The 21,172-nt window shown below is 48.9% G+C and overlaps 1 protein-coding gene across 1 annotated transcript; it reads left to right on the top strand.

The window, feature by feature from the left end:
- Positions 1-14,214: 14,214 nt before the first annotated feature.
- On the top strand, positions 14,215-14,831 carry LOC123066330 (defensin-like protein). Its single transcript, XM_044489435.1, has 2 exons — positions 14,215-14,316; positions 14,420-14,831. The coding sequence occupies exons 1-2, from the start codon at positions 14,253-14,255 to the stop codon at positions 14,677-14,679; spliced, it is 324 nt and encodes a 107-aa protein (XP_044345370.1). The 5' UTR covers positions 14,215-14,252; the 3' UTR covers positions 14,680-14,831.
- The last annotated feature ends 6,341 nt before the right edge of the window (positions 14,832-21,172 follow it).

The following is a 21,172-nucleotide window of genomic DNA, read 5'->3' on the forward strand; positions in this document are numbered from 1 at the left end:
AGTTTGGGGATGCGACACTTATGTCAATAGGCTGCAGCGTTATAAGCTCGAACCCAAATCGGAGAAGTGCGTCTTCATAGGATACACTAAGGAAATAATTGGGTACATCTTCTACTACAGATTCAAAGGCAAGATCTTTTTGCCAAGAATATATCCTTTCTAGAGAAGGAGTTTCTCTCGAAAGAAGTGAGTGGGAGTAAAGTAGAACTTGATGAGGTAATTGTACCTTCTCTCGAATAGGAAAGTAGCACATTAGAGAAAACAATTCCCTTGATTCCTACACCAACTAGATAGGAAGCTAATGATAACGATCATGCAAATTTAGATCAAGTTACTACTGGACCTCGTAGGTCGTCCAAAGTACGTTCCACACCAGAGTGGTACGGTAATCCTGTCCTGGAAGTTATGTTATTAAACCATGGCAAACCTACAAACTATGAAGAAGCTATGATGAGCCCAAATTCCGATAAATGGCTTGAGGCTATGGTAAAGCCTGTATTTACAAGAAAGTGAGTGGGAGCTCTATAGCATTTCTGATATTATATGTGGATGGCATATTGTTGATTGGAAATGATATTGAATTTTTGGATAGCATAAAAGGATACTTGAATAAGAATATTTCAATGAAGAACCTCGGTGAAGCTGCTTATATATTGGGCATCAATATCTATAGTGATAGATCGAGACGCTTGATAGGACTTTCACAAAGCACATACCTTGATAGAGTTTTGAAGAAGTTCAAAATGGATCAGTCAAATAAAGGGTTCTTGCCTATGTTACAAGGTGTGAAATTGAGTCAGACTCAAAGCCCGACCACTACAAAAGATAGAGAGAAAATGAAAGTCATTCCCTATACCTCAGCCATAGGTTCTATCATGTATGCTATGCAGTGTACCAGACCTGATGTGTGCCTTGCATAAGTTTGGCAGGGAGGTACCAAAGTAATACAGGAGTGGATGACTGGACAGCGGTCAAGAACATCCTGAAGTACCTGAAAAGAACCAAGGATATGTTTCTCGTTGATGCAGGTGACGAAGAGTGCGTCGTAAATGGTTACGTCAATGCTTGCTTCAACACTGATCCAGATGACTCTAAGTCACGGACCGCATACGTATTTATATTGAATGGTGGAGCTGTCAGTTGTTGAAGTTTCAAGCAGAGCGTCGTGGCGGGATCTACGTGTGAAACGGAGTACATAGCTGCTTCGGAAGCAGCACTTGAAGGAGTCTAGATGAAGGAGTTCATATCCGATCTGAGTGTAATACCCAGTACATCGGGTCCAATGAAATTTTTTTTGTGACAACATTGGAGAAATTGCCTTAGCGAAGCAATCCAGGTTTCACAAGAGAACCAAACACATCAAGAGACGCTTCAACTCCATTCATAAGAATGTCAAGGATGGAGACATAGAAGTTTGAAAAATACATGCGGATCTAAATATAGCAGACCCGTTGACTAAGCCTCTTCCACGAGCAAAACATGATCAACACCAAGACTCCATGGGTGTTAGATTCATTACAATGTAATCTAGATTATTGACTCTAGTGCAAGTGGGAAACTAAAGGAAATATGCCTAGAGGCAATAATAAAGTTGTTATTTTATATTTCCTTATTCATGGTAAATGTTTATTATCCATGCTAGAATTGTATTGATCGGAAACTTAAATACATGTGTGGATACATAAACATATACCGTGTCCCTAGTAAGACTCTACTAGACTAGATCGTTGATAAAAAATGGTTAAGGTTTCCTGACTATAGACATGAGTTGTCATTTGATAACGGGATCACATCATTAGGAGAATGCTGTGTTTGACAAGACCCATCTATTAGCTTAGCATATGATCAATCAGTTTATTGCTATTGCTTTCTTGAATGTCAAATACATGTTCCTTCGACCATGAGATCATGCAACTCCCGGATACCTGAGCAATACCTTGTGTGCTATCAAACGTCACAACATAACTGGGTCATCATAAAGATGCCCTACAGGTATTTCCAAAGGTCTCTGTTGAGTTGGCATGGATCGAGATTGGAGTATCGGAGAGGTATCTCTGGGCCCTCTCGATAATACACATCATAATAAGCTTGCAAGCAAAATGACTAAGGAGTTAGTTACGAGATGATGTATTATGGAACGAGTAAAGAGACTTGCCAGTAATGAGATTGAATTAGGTATGGAGATACCGACAATCGAATCTCAGTCAAGTAACATACCGACAGACAAAGGAAATTACGTATGTTGTCATTACGGTTTGACCGATAAAGATCTTCGTAGAATATGTAGGAACCAATATGGGCATCCAGGTTCCGCTATTGGTTATTGGCCGGAGAGGTGTCTCGGTCGTGTCTACATAGTTCTCGAACCCGTAGGGTTTGCACGCTTAACGTTCGTTGACGATATAATGTTATATGAGTTACATGATTTGGTGACCGAATGTTGTTCAAAGTCCTGGATGAGATCACAGACATGACAAGGAGCTCTGGAATGGTCCGGAGGTAAAGATTGATATATAGGACGATGATATTTGGACACCGGAAGAGTTCCGGGAGGTACCGGGTAGTCATCGGATCACCGGACGGGGTTCCGGGAAGCCCTGGGGATAATGGACATATTGGGCCAATAGAGGGGAGCACATCAGCCCACAAGGGGCTGGTGCAGCCCCCAATGGCAGCCAACCTATGGGAGAAAGGAAGGATGGGGATTTGGCCTACCCCTTCCTTCCCTCTCCCCCTTTCCTTCCCCTCCGGCATAAACATGGAAGGGGTGGGGGGAGGCTAGGGGCAGAAGCCCAACTGGGATTCGAACCCACTTGGTGCGCCTCCTGGCTGCCTCCCCTCTCCCCCACCTATATATATGTGGGAGGGGGCGCCACACATAACAATGACAACCTCTTAGCCGTGTGCGGAGCCCCTATCCACAGTTTCATCCCTCGGTCATCTTTTCAGAGTGCTTAGGCGAAGCCCTGTGGAGATAGCATCACCACCACCGTCACCACGCCATCGTGCTGCTGAAACTCATCTACTATGTCACCCGTCTTGCTGGATCAAGAAGGCGAGGACGTCACCGAGCTGAACGTGTGCTGAACGCGGAGGTGTCGTACGTTCGTTACTTGGTCGGTTGGATCGCAAAGAAGTTTGACTACATCAACCGTGTTACTAAACGCTTCCGCTTACGGTCTACAATGGTACGTAGACACACCCTCCCCTCTCCTTGCTATGCATATTCACGGATAGATCTTGTGTGAGCGTAGATTTTTTTCCATGCAACGTTCCCAACAGGCCATGGCTCAAGAGGTCGGACCCTGCGAGGCCGTGGAGTGAGTTCGACATTCAGGTGCCTTGTGACTCCATGGACTTATTCAGAGCGGCCACCCACTCGATCGTGGGCAACGGAAATACGACCCTCTTCTCGGAAGACTGATGGGTCGAGGGCCTTAGGGTGGAAGAGATAGCACCTAGCCTCTATGGCCCGGTGAGGCAAAACATGAGAGCCACTAGAACGGTCTCCCAAGGAATGACGAATGCAGCCTGGGCCACGGATATCAGACCTGAGCTCTCACCACAATTGCTACAGGAATACTTACTACTGTGGGAGCGGATAGCGGGGATCCAACTGGATCAAGACAGAGATGACTCGGTGCACTGGGCATGGGAAGCAAATGGAACTTTCTCAACCCAATTGGCATACAATGCAAGGTTTTGGGGCCGGCAGATCACACCGGCAGCACAATTCACGTGGAAGCCCAGGGCGCCGCTGAGAAGCAGGTTTTTTGCATGGCTCGCCCTACGTAACAGATGCTGGACTTCTGACAGATTACCACGACGTGGACTAGACCACCAGCAAGCCTGCCCGTTAAGCGACCAAGCGGAGGAGACCGTAGATCACATCCTCGCCCAATGTGTCTTTGCAAGAGAGGTATGGACCCGGACATGCACGGCGATGAACAAACAAGAGTGGATACCAATTGCAGATACAAGGCTTATAGAGTGGTGCCCAAGTAAGGGTGGAAACAATGGAGACGGAAAAGATGTTCATGTTCTCGTCTTACTTGTGATGTGGGAATTATGAAAGCATCGAAATGCGATCGTGTTTGATGGTGCAACATCATTGGTGGAAGAGGTACTCTCCGCAAAATCGAGGCCGAGGATAGATCATGGAAAACAACAGGCATCATCAAGGCGGATGGGGAGAGTCTCTTTAGAGCTCTAACGGTGGGTAGTGATGCGAGAAGTTAGCAGCGTGTATACTGGATGCGTGGAGTTGGGTGTATATATGTATATGTAAACCCAAAATGAAGGGGCTCTCTACCCCTCTCTCTCTCTCTTCTATAATAAGTACGCGTACTCATGCATATTTGAAAAAAAGAAAGAAATGAAAAAGAGATCTTTTATCAGATCGGAAGAGATTTTGGTGCGTACCGAGCGCGCTGGCCAAAAGAGTCTTTTGGCATTGCTAGTGACTCGGCGCCCCAGCTGCAGTGTAGGCTCGCCAAAAGATCAGCCCCACAGCGGTTGCACTGGATAAGATCGACACTAATCTTATCGAAAACGAAAAGGCCGAACAAAACTATCCGCCCCCGCTTCTGGAAACTGCGACCCAAGAACCAACCCCCTCCCTCCAAGCAGCCGCAACGCTCAGCAGAACGCAAACACGCCATCACCGCCGTCACACCAAACGCAACAAAGCAGAGCAGACAGCAGAGGGTGGTCGACATCGGATCGGCATGATCCTCGTGGCGGTCATGGCGGAGCTGCTGGAGGAGTACACGGCGGCGGTGGCGCGCGCCCTGGAGCGGCTGCTGTCCGCGGCGCCGCTGCGCATCCTGCCGCGCCGCGTGCGGTTCGTCGTCCTCCGCACCCTCCCCTTCGCCTCCCCCTCGCCGCCCGTGCCGCCGCCGCCCCCGCACGCCGTCCCCGTTCTGCTCGCGCGCTGATCATGGGCGGATCGAGCTCAGCTCATGCTCTGGACTCAAGTGAGGCTGCTTCTTGTACATACTCCGGTCCGGTTACCGGCCCAATAACTCGGTCAGCATGTACTCTGCTTGAGATGTTGCTTGCCTGTTGTTTGACCTTGCGGACTAGTCAGTCATGGCTCAACTGGTGATGAGATATGTAAATTTCTGTATATATATGCCAGCTTGTCACTTTCAGATGTAGTATTTCGATTCGCAAATTGTTGACTTGGAACAAAAATTCTCAAAGAGTCGATCAACTGCTAGTCTGCGTACAAACACTGTACAGGCAACCCGCAAAACCGTCGGGTAAAAACCGTATTACGCCGATTAAAGGGGATTGTGAGGATTAAATCCCCTGCAAGTTAAATTCCTCCCCAATCCTTTTCAAGCTCCAATCCCCTTGGGAAAAGATTGAATTAAGGCAAGTGTTTGGAAATAAATAAATAACCATGAGTTTGTATAAATAAATAAAATAATTGTACCATTGATAAGCCCGGTACGAGTACGGGAGGCAATACACATACCGTGTATCCGCATATCTATATGTTAGAAGGGAGAGAGAGGATTGGTGGAATAGTTGTTGTATTGCTTGAGCCTCGTTGGCATATATATAGGAGTACATGATCTACTTGGAGTACAAGCCAAGCCAGAATATTTCCTAGTCTAACCTATGTTTCCTAATACAATCACATTATTCAACATCCCCCCGCAGTCACAACGGTAGCAATGCAGACCGTGAGACTGAAGAAGAATTTGAAGGCAAGCCGACGGACACCCTCCAAAGTCGTAACGGTCGACGCATCACGGAGTCGTGGCTAGAGTGGAAACCAATGAGGTTGCTCAAGCAGGCGGTAGCCCTTTGTGCCGTTTGTCGATGTAGCCGAGAGCGTGGGTGGTGGAGTCGTGGTCGAGGTAGCCGTGCGAAGAATGCCGCGGTCGATGTCGAGTCGGGGTGGCCGGTGTCGAGGAAGTCACCGTGGAGCCGCAGGCGCAAGAGGGCGCCGAGTTAGCATGGGCACATTGGTGTCGAAGTAGGGGTGCGTCGGGAAGAAAATGTTGTTGACGACACGTCGCAGCGGGTTTGCCAAGCCCGGGGACACATCGTGGACGAAGGCACGCACCGGTGTTGCCAGCACCAGGCATGCGTAGACGGACGAAGACGAAGTTGACGAAGCACCGACCAGGCTTGCCAGGACCGGGGACACGCCGTGGATGAAGGCACGCATCGGTGTTGCCAGCACCGGACATGCGTAGACGAGGGACCTGCACGAGCTGTACGCCATGTCGGAGAAGTCAGAGGGGCCAGCAGAGAAGAACTCGACGACGATTGCGGCGTCCATCGGCACGGGGCCGATGTCACCAATGGTGGTCGGAGTAGACGAAGTGGTTGGGGTAGATGACGACGACGCTGGTGATGGGCTGGTGCTTGGACGAAGACGAAGGGGTTGGACGGGCGGCGGCAGCGGCGGCTACGAACGTAGCGGCGGCGGCAACCAAAGAAGAGCGGCGGCGGCGGCCTGACGGCGGCGGCGGCGGCGGCTAGGTTAAGAGTGCGGCGGCGGTGCTCGAAGTAGGCGAAGAACCCTGAAAGCGTGACGAAGACCGGCGCGGACGGTGGCGTTCCCGCGCCAAGGAAGACGGCGCGGCGCATACCACGGGAGGTCGACGCGTGGTGACGGCGGAGCAGGCCGCGAGCCGCGGCGCTACGGCCCGAAGGGGCGACGCAGCGGCGGCAGGCGGGTCGGGTCGACGGTGGGAAGACCTCTGGGCGGCGACGGGGACCGCGGGCCGTGACGCTGCGGCCTGAAGGGGCGACACAACGGCGGTTCGCGAGTCGGTGCAACCTCGGGGTGGCGGCGGGGACCACGTATTGCGACACTATGGCCTGAAGGGGCGACGCAGCGGCGATGCACGAGTCGATGCAGCCGCGAGGAGAACCACGGGGCGGTGGTGCTGCGGCCCGACGGGGCGACGCAGCGGCAGCCCGATGCTCGATCGGTGGAGAGGCACACTGAACTTAGGGACGGTCTTCACAGGACCTGCGGAGGCGCGCGTAACCGAAGGGCCAGGTCGGTTGCGCGGCGTAGATGAGGCGGATCGTGGCGGCGAGCGGGTTATCAAGCCGATCACGCGCGAGGTCAGGGACGCCGCTCGATGGAGGCATGGTGACGGCGGAGTCCGAGATGAAGCCAACGACGACGGACGGCGTGGGACATCGTGCGGACGAGCTTGTCAGCACCGGCACCCGGGCTGCCAAAGCAACGCCGGTGCCCGGGAAGCGAGGCCCGAGCGACCAACGGAGCAGCGGCGCCCGAGTTGAGGTAGCCGACGAGCCTGACGCAGCCGTCCCGACGCAGCCGAGGACGAGGCCGGCAAGGTAGACTGCCGGGCCACCGTGTAGACACGGCGGAGGCAGGTGATGTGGATCGATGGGCGGGCCGGCGCGCGAGTGACGGCTATGATTGGTCGTCGCATAGCGCGAGGCCACCGGGTCAGGGCGATGCAGGTGTCCCGGTCGGAGCAGGGCGGTGACGGCCGGCGCAGGGCGACGGGCGGACCGGCGCGCGGACGGCGGCTGGCCCTGACGGGCCGCCTCGGCGCGCGTGGCCGCCGGGTCGGAGGAGAGGCCCGCTGGTCACACAAGGGCGGAGTAGAGGCGCTCGGGGTCAACGGCGGCGGTGGACGACGCAAACCGATCAAGAATAGACCGGAAAACCAAAAAGAAACCGCGCGATCAAGATGACCGGCGGGAGAGAAAACCCCGGAGCAAGGCTCGGGGAAAAGACTTTCTAGGGCAGCAGGTCAACACGACTAGCGGACGAACCCTAGGTACGGGCGACGCGGTCCCTGGCGGCGGTCATGGAGGCCGACCGCCCCAGGGGCGGCGCTCGGGTGCGGAAGGGGCGGTGGCTAGGGTTTAGGATCGACTTGCGATAGATACCATGTTAGAAGAGAGAGAGGATTGGTGGAATAGTTATTGTATTGCTTGAGCCTCGTGGGCATATATATAGGAGTACATGATCTACTTGGAGTACAAGCCAAGCCAGAATATTTCCTAGTCTAACCTATGTTTCCTAATACAATCACATTACTCAACACTATATACTAATTTCTTCTAACAGATAGGTCCCTTGTTCGTGTATCGTTCTTTTTCTTCCTATCAAAGAAAGAGGCGACCTCGCCCCTGCACCGGCAGGGAGTTCCTCCGGCAGCTCCCCTCCACCGACGACCTCTGGATTTGGCACTCCTCCTTTGGTATGCCAGGAACTTACAATGACATCAACGTCCTGCAGTGCTCGAATGCCTTTGCCAAACTTGTTGAAGGTCATACTTCTCCGGTGAACTTCGAGGTTACTAGGCACAACTACAATAAGGGATACTATCTAGTAGATGGCATCTATCCAAGATGGTCAACATTTGTGAAGACTGTCTCAAACCCTGTGCTAGGAGGCAAGAACTCCTACTTTGCTAAGTCAGGAGGCTTGCAGGAAGGATGTCGAGCGGGCATTTGGTGTGCTTCAATCTCGATTTGCTGTTGTCCGGTATCCCGCTCTGACCTGGTCGAAATCTCAGATGTGGGAGGTGATGAATTGTTGTGTCATCTTTCACAACATGATCATTGAGAGCGAACAGGATGAGACAGTGTTTGACACTAAACCATATTTCAGGCAGAGTCCTCTTGCGGCTGTTGATCACCAGGTACCGGCAGCGTGGGCTGTCTTCCTCAATATGCGTCAGGAGATCTGAGACCCACAGGTGCATCAAGAACTGCAGCACGATCTAGTGGAGCACCTATGAAGGTTCAAGGGCAACGCCTAGTTCAATGTGTTTAATTTTGTATTTGAATTATGAGCTTGCTTCGTTGAACTATTTGATTTTTATTGATTTCTATGATGAACTATGTGATAAAAATTAGTTTTTGTTGAATTTGTGCCAAAGTGTATTGAATTTGAGTTGGAACTCGACGGCGGGGGAGGGGGGGGGGGGGGAACTTGGGTGTGGCTGGGAACCATAGCCCCTCACGCTGAAAATAGCGCCGGTAAGCTCTGAAGAGGCGCTATTTTCCGCCTAAAAACACCCTTGTGGGGTCGAAACGGTTGAAGATGCTCAACCAGCTCAGTTCGTGCCCTAATCTTGTTAGTTGGTGACAGACATGTTTACTGTATCAAGATTGGCGTGTCTTCGCCAATAGGTCATCGATTGTCGTGAAAATTGGCGTGTGTCTTGGCTAGACTGTCCATTCACCCTTTTTCAAACTTGTTCAGAAACTCAAACTTTTTTGGTCAGTTTAAATAATGTTCGCGCTTTCAAAAACTGTTCCTATTTTCCAAAAAATAGTGCACAAATCAAGTATGTTTAGGGAAATTCAAAAAAAAGTTCCATTTTTTTTGTAATTTTCTGACTTTTCGAAATTCCAAATTTTTTATATTTTTATTTTTCTTTTGAAATTTTAAAAATTGTTTGTGTTCAGAATTATGTTCTCAATTTTGAAAAAATGTTTGAGTTTTGACATGCTGAGGAAATTTGGAAGACACAAACATTTTTTTAAATGCTAATATTTTTAAGTTTTTGAATTTTGTTAAAAAGCGAACACTTTTTTGAAATTTTGAACAAATCCCTGTGCGTGGCATCGTCTATTGGAGGAGCTCCTAGTCACCGCTTTAAGCGCCGGTTAGGAAACTGCGGTCGTGCGCATGCCAGCAGGCCGTAGCCAAATATTGCGCAAGCTCGCTCGCCCGCTTAGCAGCTTCGCACCCTCGTTCGCTTTGCCCATTAGCTTTGAAAAAGGTTAATGAATTTGAAAAGTTAAGATGTTGGAAATATAGTTCACGAATTTTAAAATTATTCTTGAGTTAAACTTTAAAAAGTTAATAAATTTAAAGAAAGTTCATAAGTTTGAAAAACAATTGTGAAACTAAAAATTGCTATGAGTTTAAATTTTAAAAATACTATGAACTTGGAAAAAGTTCAGGAATTTGAAAAAATTTCACAAGTTAAAATTTTAAAAGATTAATAAATTTTAATAAAGTTCTCGTTTAGAAAACTTTCACAAATCTGGAAATGTTTGCGTATTTTGAAAAATGTTTCACGAATTTTTAAGAAGTTCACAAAGAAACGTTAAAATAAGAAAGGGAAAATAAAAATAAAACGGTATTGGAAAAAGAAGGAGCAAAAACCAAGCGGAAACCATGGATAAAAAAACCAAAAGAAAAATAGCATGGAAACACCATGCAGATCTGAACCGGAAATGTGGACAGCAATAAGTAAAAGAAGTGGTAGTGTGCATAACAGGTTATGTATCCAGTACAAGAATCTGTGCAATCCAAGCCTTCCGGGACATCATCCACCCGCAACTGCTTTCTCTCCTTTGTTAGGAAATAAGCTGGTAACTGTGTTAGGAAATAAGCTGAAGGTATTTGGTTCGAATCTCGGGTTGCGCAATATCCTTTGAACCTAAAAAAAAGAAAAAAAAAGTAAATGGGCCAAGCCCAGGACAAAGCCTATAATAACCAACTCCTATACGGCATTTATACGTTTTTTTGGGGGTGGGGTGGTGGTGGTGGGGGGGGGGGGGGGGGGGGGGGGGGGGGGGGGAGTGTACCGAAGAAGAGCTCATAGTATAAACGGTTCACGATTTCTGTCGACAACTATCTCTGATGGTTGTAGGACGAGGGGCCTCCATAGGAACTCCTCCGAAGATTAACTCGATAACTTTATCAGACTTTTTACAGAGCCTGCTCATATCCTCTGTTCAACAATCGTTTTAAGTGGTCTACCTCCGACAGTGAACTGTACTCTGCCTATCCAGCCTATGATGCCAAGCTCTTTGTAGAAATCCCCAATCCTACCTTGAAACGGTGTGGGAAATCTAACCTAATAAGGCAAAGATCAAGTTCTATATTTGGCTGCTTTTACAAAACAGACTCCGACTGCTAGTTTTTGTTTTTCCTAACCGCATTCACACCCCCTTTACATTAATTTCCTAATAGAAATATCCAGTACAATAGTCGCACATAACAGCAGACTCTGATTGCTACTACAACCTCCAGTTTAGCCTACCAAAACGTATTATTTTTTGGAATGAAGGTGGTACTCCCTCCGTCCGGAAATACTTGTCATCAATTTGAATAAAAGGGGATGTATCTAGATGTATTTTAGTTCTAGATACGTCCCTTTTTGTCCATTTTAATGACAAGTATTTTCGGACGGAGGGAGTAGTTGATAGGCTGCTTCCTCCGAATTCGCCCGGAATCAGCTGCCCACCTGATCCCTTCTGTGATCATGTATAGTAGTCAATGAAAATGCATAACACCCGCTAGTTGCAGTAAAACTAGAAAAAAATGACGGAAACTTCAATACACCAGAAAAATAGTACTCCCTCTATCCGGAAATACTTGTCGGAGAAATAGATGTATCTAGACGTATTTTAATTCTAGATACATTCATTTTTATGCATTTCTTCGACAAGTATTTTCGGACGGAGGGAGTAGTAGTACTCTGCTGATTTGGAAAGAACATGAGCTGCACGTTTACAGTATCCAACATCTGGATATCACACATTTACAGTATGTGTGTACTAATGCACTACTGGATGCACTTGCATTTATAAAAATATAGTAGCAGTACTAATGCCTGTATATCCAACATTTGGATTCCCACATCGGTATCCATCTCAGACATTCAATGCAAGCTCGAAGGAACATCTATAAATAGCAGGCTGATGAGTTCACATCGACCCCATCCCATCACATCGAAAACAAAAGCAAAGCGAAGCCTAATCGTGTTCGTGTTGGCCATGGGGTTCAACAGAGCACAGTTGTTTGGTGCCTTCGCCCTGGGCTTGCTCATCATGATCCACAGTAAGTTCAGAGACCAGCGCCACACAACATGCCCATCCTGTTAAAAAGATGCATCCACTCTTGTGCTAGAAACAAAAATCTAATTCTGTGGTGCACGTGTGGAGGCGGTTCATCCCCGTCCCCGGATATGCCATTCCCCTAGCCATCTTTATAGTGGCTCATGCAACAACAGGAAATGCACGGAGACGTGCCACCACGAGCACTTCACCGGCGGCTACTGCACACGTAGAGGGGTTGTTAAAGAACTTCACTGTCAATGTACCATGAGATGCAGCAAGCATAGTCCTCCACCGCCGTCGGAAGTGCCGCCACCGCCGCCGTCCAAAGTGCCACCACCACCAAATGTCATGCCGGCGAGAAAAATCTCTGGAGGCATGAACTACTGACTGAAACCATCATTTTCTTGTCTCCATGGAAATGTTCAATTTGTAAGGAACTAAACATGCATGATCGATCGCATGAAAATAATTTGAAATGTCGAAACAGGAATAAGAAACTCTTTAATTTGAGACTCTGCCTGACAGAATTGTGGTCGGTTTTACTTAGTCTCCATTGCCATGATTTCATATCAGGCACACTCATGTCCTATCATATATCATATCAAATACATAACCATGGCATATTAAAGTGATCCGATATTTGTCTTCAAGGCGATTGAGCATTGAGCTCAACTCGACACCGACTTGAAAAGAAATAATATAATTTTGCATACCTTTTATAGCCCAGTCAAAAGAGGAGGTAAGAATTCTAAAAAAAAGAGAAGGTAAGAGGGACGATGTTAAAATTATTCACCTCAATATAGTTCAAATGAACATAGTTAGCATCTTAGTTGCAAAAAAAAACTAGAATAAGAGAAATTCATATCTCAACCCCGAACTCTAAGGCCAGTTTAATTTGACCCGAACAACAGAACCGGTTAAAACACAACGCCCTAGAAGTGTAGCACACTGTAGCATGGTAGCAGCCAAATTAGCATTGTTGGCCCAGGTAGCAGCCAAATCGTTTTCTTCCTCGTTTTCCCCCTGGGTTGTACGCAAATAGACTCTCATAGTGTCATGCACCATATATAAATGCATATCGGAGCATACATACTAAATGTTTTCTGCAAAACATATTTGTATGCATTGGATACAATTGCATTAAGCCGAAATCACTAGTTAAAGAGCACTCTTTGCAAAGACCACCCACATCTCTCCAGGTTGCCACAAGCGTCGCACTGGCCACTTGCCGCAACCTTAGAGGTTCTCTTTTCTTTTGTAGATTTGTTTTTCAAAATGTTTATCTCTCAAACCGCGAGTCCAAATCTTGTTTCACTGTTGGATTCGTCGTGTTAGGATCTTCAAAATAAGATCCCATGTTGATAGGTTTCGACGAACGTTTTTTCACGAAAAAACCGGTAGAAAAAACCCGAATAGGGATTACATTTTTCCCTTTCCGAAAGGCACGGCCGTGCCCCTCGTGGAAGCAGATCCGTGCCTTCACAAGAAGTAAATCCACGCCTCTCGTGATAGGAAGAAAAAGAAAACGCGTTTTTTATCCCTTTTGCGAGAGGCACTCGCATAAGCAAATCCGTGCCTCCACGAGAAGTAAATATCTGCCTCTTGCGGAAGGAAAAAAAGAAGAAAACACATTTTTTTTCCTTTCCTAGAGGCACGGCCATACCTCTCGCAGAAGCAAATCCGTGCCTCCACAAAAAGTAAATCCGTATCTCTCGTGGTAAAAAAAAAATGGAAAACACGTTTTCCCCTTTTACAAGAGGCACCTCGCGAAAAAACACATTTTTTCCTTTTCGAGAGGCACAACCGTACCTCTCGCGAAAGCAAATCTGTGCCTCCATGAGAAGTAAATCCGTGCCTTTTGTAGTAGGAAAAAAACATGTATTTTTTCCTTGCCTCCACGAGAAGTAAATTCTTGCCTCTCCCCCCCCCCCCAAAAAAAAAGAAAACACATTTTTGCATCAATTTTTTTGTTGTCCAAAATCTAAAAAAAGTCCAGGGAAAAACAAAAAAGCCGAAAAAAATCATCTAAAAGCCGAAAACGGGTGCAGAATTTTTTTTTAAAAAACCGAAGAAAACGCCCAGAGCATGACACGTGGCGGGCGATGAGAGGGCTTCAAGTGCGCTAATTTTTTTTTGCGAAAAAGGAGCACTCATTGATTAGATGGGGGGGGGGGGGGGGGGGGAGGGATGAGTAAGCGAACGAGATAGAAATACCCGTATCCAACATTTGGATATCACACATTTACAGTATGTGTGTACTGATGCACTTGCATTTATACGTACTAATGCCTGTATACCCACCATTTGGATTCCCACATCGATATCCATCTCACACATTCAATGTAAGCTCGAAGCTATAAATATCAGGCGGATGAGTTCACATCGATCCCATCACAAGCAAAGCAAAGCGAAGCCTAATCGTGTTCGTGTTGGCCATGGGGTTCAACAGAGCACAGTTGTTTGCTGCCTTCGCCCTGGGGTTGCTCATCATGTCCCACAGTAAGTTCAAATACTATCGCCACACCACAAGCCCACCCTGTTGCTACTTGAAAAGGTCCATCCATTCTTGTGATGAAAACAAAAATCTAATTCTGTGGTGCAGGTGTGGAGGCGGTTCGTCCCCGTCCCCGGATATGCCATTCCCCAAGCCATCTTTATCATGGCTCATGCAACAACAGGAAATGCGTGGAGGTGTGCCACCACGAGCACTTCACCGGCGGCTACTGCTCACGTAAAGGGGTTGTTAAAAGACTTCATTGTGAATGTACCATAAAATGCGGCCATTATAGTCCTCCACCGCCGTCAGAAGTGCCGGAGCCGCCGCCGTATGAACGGCCGCCACCACCACCAAGAGTCATGTAGGGGAGAAAAGTTTATGGAGCCATGAACCACTGATTGAAAGGATAATATTTGCGTATTCATGGAAATGTTCGATTTGTAAGGAACTACACATGCATCATTGATATCATGAAAATAATTTGTAGTGCCGTCAATAATAAGAAAAACCTTTTTAATTTGAGACTTGCCTTAGGGACTTGTGGTCGGTATTACTAAACCATCTCCGTTGCCATGATTTCATTTCTCATATTACGCACACTCATGTGCTATCATATATCATATCAAGCCCCCAATTGTCAGCGCTTGGTCATCCTTGAGCACGTGACCATCGACCTCCCCCACAAACGTTTCGGCAACCATCAGCATGTTGACGTCCTGCATAGCATGTTGGTCATCCATATTTGTGAATGCTTGGTCGCCCATGCCGCAAGCGCTTGGTGACCGTTGTCCATGTTGGCTAACGCTGGTCGACCATGTCGCTGAGAGCTTGCTAGCAGTCGCCAACGTCACCGAGAGCCTGCTGACCGTCCTCGGCCGCGAGTGATTTTGAATTTATTTGGCGCGATTAATTGCCTACCAAATTAATTAACTGGCTGTCTAATTAAAAAACCTATTCCAAATTATATGCATGCTTTATTAATTGCCTGCCTAATTAATTAATTTCATTAATAGCTCAATTTTAAATTGATTTGACGCAAAAAATCCTTATTAATGGACTCTCCTAATTAATTGCACAAGTAATTAATTGTTTAGATAAATAATCGTAGTAATGACTTGGTTTCAATGCTTGATTTAAAAATTATTTTCACATTAATGACTGTGTGCGAACAACTACATACACATACACCTTTAATAGTAGAGATTTGATATTTGTCTTCGAGGCGCGTGATCCAATTGAGCTCGACTCGACACTCACCTCAAAAGAAATAAGGTAATTGTGAATACCTTTTATAGCTCGGTCATAAAAGAGCCGAAATTAACTAAGACTAGTTTGCTAAATTTTGACTCTCCACATAGTTCGAATGAACATAGTTGGCGTGTTAGTTGCAATATCAAGAATGGAACTAGAATCATTTGTTTAACCTATTTTGAAAATTAACTTGATACTTTAGAAAAATACTCTGTGGCAAGCGTGCCTATATTAAGATGTAGGAAAACATATAAAGATGAGTACAAACTGGACGGCCCTTCCAACTAAACATCGACGGTGACTTTTGTGTCTGCCATTGTGGCCATCTGATGTCATGCTCCACCATCGCTGAAGTAAACACCGGAGAAGAATGACGCGGCTGACCATCATCCCATGAACAAGAAACACCATCACCTGATGGTTTTCGAAAAAGGGTTTCCCCCCGCTTTGTATATAAAGCAACCAACCAAAACATCCAACGATAGGTGTTGGGGCGGAAGCAGCACAGTCACGCCCAAAAAAAAATACAAGAGAAACAAACGCCGACAACGGCGGATCGACAAAGAAACAAAGAAGCCTCGTGGCCGCTGCACCCACCGGGGATCTCCCACCAGACTCCGAGCCTCCGAAGCACCGGTACCAATCAACACCTCCAAGAAGGGACGCGACGAAGACGACGCTGCTGCCAAGGGTTTCCCCCAGTACACAGTGAGGAAAGAGGAAGGGTAGCTCCGACGCCCTCCAGGAAGGTCTGGCGGCACCCACAAGCGCCACCGCGTCGATGTCGGCCAAGCCAATCGAGATTTCTCTCGATCCCAACCTCCAACTCAGGCACTCCGAAGCTCGCCGCCAAACAGACCCTCACCCTGCGCCACCCGGACACGAAGCGTTCAACGCTGTCTCACCACGACACTGTGAAGCATGGTCGGCACGATGAAGAAGAGGAGCCGGGACAAGGCAGCAGCACCGTCGGCACGCGGGAGGGCCCCACCTCCACCGCCGAAGACGGTAGCTGACTGGACGCAATGGCAGGAACACACCAGGCCCGTGGCCGCACAGGCCCGGCCGGGAACGCAGGCCCGTAAAGTTCCCGCCTTCGCGCTGCAGCCGGCACGCCGTCAGCTCCGCCGCCCCTGTCCAAGCCGCTTCCCTTCCTCCCCACGCCGAAAGCCGCCAAGGGAGGCACCACCACCACGCGCACCGCCGGCCACCATCACCAGGTCGCCGAACCGCCACCGGCCGAGCCGCACCACCGCCGCACGCCCACGACGGAGAGGAACCACCGCAGCCGCCAGCAGCCCGAAGCCGGACCCCAGCCGCCGCCCACGCCGCCCGCGGCCCCCGCCGCCTGCCGGGCAGAACCGGCCGCCGCGGCGAGGCGCGCTCCACCGCGCAGCCGGCCACGCCGCACCACGTGCCGTCGGAGGGCCGCGCGCCACCGCGCCGCGGTGCCCCGCGCCCGCATCGTGCCCGCCCGCGAAGGAGGGACCCGCGTCGCCCCAACACGCGGAGGAGGAAGAGCAGGGCCCCGCCGCCGCCGCCGCCGGTCAGGCCAAGCCCGGCCGCGCCCCCTGGCGGCGGCGAGGGAGGAGGGAGGAGGAGGGGAGACCGGCGGCGGAGGGATCTAGGCGCCCGCCCCGGCCGCGTACCTCTGATGGTTTTACTCTGTAGTAGCCGCGTACCTCTGAAGACAAGATCAAAGTCTTCGGCGAACCTACAAGGCCGAGGACACGCTCTAGGCCACCGTCGGACGTGGCCAAGGAAGACATCCAAATCTGCTCGCCACACACCCAAATTTACCATTGACTGCATTATAGATACTCCCTCGTATTAACATATAAGATGTTCTTTGACAATAGGAGTATGTCGGTACAGATACGTCGTAGAAAAATAGAGATGCAACTAAATACGGTGCAATTGAAGGCGCGTGACCCAGATCACGATGAGACTGGTCGGTACAGATAGTGGCACCTATGTAGCTCGGTCTCCACTAGGAACTTTTTCTAGATTACAAAAGTTAAACTTGAGTTAAACTGTGCTGACAATGGATAGTAAATAGTGGGGTCTCCTAGAGAGTTGATCTTCATTTACCGGAGCCCATATTAGCCAACCATCTCTTAGTCGGCATACTCCTTGGCATATTCATATTCAAGTGTCAAGTTCTTCAGATAAGTTCACAGAACTGGCGTCCTTACAATTTTCCTCTCCCGAGGAAGATCCTTGTTCTCGATTAGATGAACGAAACCACGAGAAGATTGTTTGGTTGAAGAATTTGGGGACGGCGTACTTGATGAAATGAACATCTTCCCAGTTGCTTTTACTGAGACATATTGAGCCACTAAACCAACCACTGGGAGTATTAATTAGAAAATAGGAACATCTTCATTACAATCGCGCAAGGTCAGGCTCAACAGGCAGGTCAGCGTTGTGCCTTGCATTAGAGCATCTCCAGCCGCGCCCCAAACAGCCCCCCCTCGCGACTTTTTGGGCGCCGGCGTCGAAAAACATTCCAGTCGCGCCCCCAAGACGCCGAAATCCGCCGGCTCGATCCGTTTTTGAGCCCGGCGATCCCAGGCCGATTGCTCGGGGGCTCCGGCTGAAGGAAAAAACACGCCTGGGCCACACTGTCAGGTGAAAAGTCAAGGAAATCGTCCAGGTTCGCCCCCACCCCCACGCGCTCGGCCACCACCCTTGCCGACCCCGGCGCCGCCCACCGCCTAGCACCGCTAGATAGGCCATTCCCCGCGGGAAAGGAGAGAAGGTTTCGCCGCGGCAACCTTGTCACCACCTTCCGGGCGAGTTTTCCAGTGCCCAGGCCGCGCAGGGCGGCATACAGGCGGCTGTGCGCCTACCAGACCCGCCAGGTGTTCGGCGATTTCTGCCCGGCCCGGCGATGGACTCGGACGACGAGGAGGCGCTCGCGGCGTTCCTGGAGGAGGAAGCCGAAGCCGACGTCCAGGAGGAGGAGCATCTCATGGTCCTGCCGCCCTCGCCAGCCTGCTCACGAGCAATGAAAAGCAACGGCGAGGTGGCTCGGCGCTGGGGTGGGTGATAGCAAAGAACCGACATCGTCTGGAAGGCTACTGCATGCTCTACTCCGACTACTTCGCCAACGTTCCATTGCACGGCGAGAAAACATTTCGGCGTAGTTATCTGATGAGCTGAAAACTTTTTCTCAGGATCGCGAATTCCATCCGGGAGTTCGACAGTTACTCCAAGTGCAAGAAGGATTGCACCGGCACACTTGGATTCACCTCAATCCAGAAGTGCACGACAGCTAAGGATGCTTGCATACGGAGCTGCCGATGATCCACTCGACGACTATGGCGCATGGCCGAGTCCACGACCATTGAGTATTTCTACAAGTTCTACAGGGCAGTGGCGGCAGTGTTTGGGCCGCAATACTTGGGATCACCCAATGCTGAAGACACTGCTCGTATCCTAGCACAGAATGCAGCAAGAGGATTTCCTGGGATGCTTGAAAGCATCGACTGCATGCATTGGAAATGGAAGAACTGTCCATTTGCTTGGCAGGGGATGTACAAAGGCACCAAAGGCGGTTGCAGTGTGTTACTTGAGGCAGTGGCTACACATGACCTCTGGATTTGGCACTCTTTCTATGGGATGCCAGGAACTCACAATGACATCAACGTCCTGCAGTGCTCCCCTGTCTTTGCCAAGCTTGTTGAAGGTCATTCTCCTTCGGTGAACTTCGAGGTCAATGGCGGCACTACAACAAGGGGTACTACCTAGCTGATGGCATCTATGCGAGATGGTCTACATTTGTGAAGATTATCTCAAACCCTGTGCCAGGAGGCAAGAACTCCCGCTTTGCGAAGGTTCAGGAGGCTTGCAGCAATGATGTCAAGCAGGCATTTGGTGTGCTCCAATCTTGATTTTCTGTCGTCCGGTACCCTGCTCAGACCTGGTCGAAAGATCAAATGTGGGAGATCATTACTTGCCGTGTCATCTTGCACAACATGATCATTGAGAGCGAGTAAGAAGAGCCAGTATTTGACACTGAACCATATTACAGACAGGGTCCTCTTGCGCAAGTTGATCATCAGTTACCGGCAACCTGGACTACCTCCCTCAATATGCGTCAGGAGATCCGAGTCCCACAGGTGCATCAACAACTGCAGCACGATCTGGTGGAGCACCTATGGAGGCTCAAGGGCAATGCCGCCTAGCTCGAGGTGGATTTTTTTGTTCAAAATGACCACCTACCTAGTCAAATTGATAAAAAAGACCATCTCTGAAATTTTTTGACAAAAGAGACCAGCTAGGCCGTGGCGGCAGGCGCGTCAGCCGACACGTGGCACAGGGAGGCGACATGACCTGCCGTCGCGAGGGGAGGCGACATGACCTACCGCCACTACAGCAGGCTGCAGCCTTGAAATTACTGGATACTAGGTGAGGCAGCTGCTGCAACGGAATTGGATGGGCCGGTGGGCCCTGCCGCCACACACCGTGGAAGTCTCCAGCAGCAGCTCGGCCGTGTCTCATTCTGCTCTCTGTTTTACTTGGTGTTAGCAAGTTTGACTGAAATTTAAATTAATTTGATGGCCAATTTTGAAGATGTTGCAGTTGAAAAAAAGATAGATCAATATGAGATCTGTCCATTTCTATGTTTTTCGCTTACATGCACGTATCGTTTTGTACTTTCCAAATGCTCCAAAACACTCCTCAAAATAATTCAAATGTCTAATACAGCAGAGAATACAAAGTTAAGACTAATCATACAATATGAAACCACCATGCATGTGAGCGAAAAACATGAAAACGGATACGTCTTACCTTGATCTATCTTTTTTTCAACTACATCATCTTCAAAATCGACCTTTAAATTGATTCAAATCTCAATCAAAGGTGCCTATTTCACACTAGCTAACAAACAGCAAGACCAAAGAGTAGAACGAGAGAGCTGGGTGATGCTGCTGCAGACCTGCCGCCGGGGTGTTTGCGGCAAGGCCCATCAACCACACTTTGTTCCATTGCAGCAGCTGGCCTCGCTGGATTTGTTGTGGCGGCATGTCCTGCCGCCTTCTCCCGTGGCGGCAGGTGCCACGTGCCTGCTGGCGTGCCTGCCGCCACGGTCTAGCTGTTCTCTTTTATTCAAAAATTTCAGAGATAGTCTTCCTTGTCAATTCGACTCGGTAGATGGTCTTTTTGACAAAGATTCCTCGACGTGTGATGAAATAAAAGTTTTCATTTGTTCAACTTAATACAGTGTAAGGTCCGTTGTTCGATCCCCTAGCTGCTTATCCTTTTCAGATTTAAATAAACCATACAGTTTTTCTCTCTGTGAGGTCACGGGTTCAAATTCTGGAAACAGTCTCTTGCAGAAATGTAGGGAAATGCTGCGTACAATAGACCCAAAGTGGTCGAACCCTTCCCCAGACCCTGCGCAAGCGGGAGCTACATGCACTGAGGCTGCCCCCCCCCCCCCTCTAAAAAAAGAGCAACGTCGGTCACGCAGCAGCGACATTGCGTTTTCCTACAAAACAGCACCAGAAGGCCCTAAACTTAGAGCAGCCCAACGTTCGGATGACACAACAACAGCGGTCCTTTTTTTCCTAAATAAAGTCAACGCTGGGACCCGCATCA

This window comes from Triticum aestivum, chromosome 3B (genome assembly GCF_018294505.1).
Source record: "Triticum aestivum cultivar Chinese Spring chromosome 3B, IWGSC CS RefSeq v2.1, whole genome shotgun sequence".
NCBI lineage: Eukaryota > Viridiplantae > Streptophyta > Magnoliopsida > Poales > Poaceae > Triticum > Triticum aestivum.

Coding starts and splice junctions, on each gene's coding strand:
- LOC123066330 (XM_044489435.1), top strand. CDS start 14,253: ATGGGGTTCAACAGAGCACAGTTGTTTGCTGCCTTCGCCCTGGGGTTG. Junction 14,317..14,419: donor GTTGCTCATCATGTCCCACA/GTAAGTTCAAAT, acceptor TCTGTGGTGCAG/GTGTGGAGGCGGTTCGTCCC.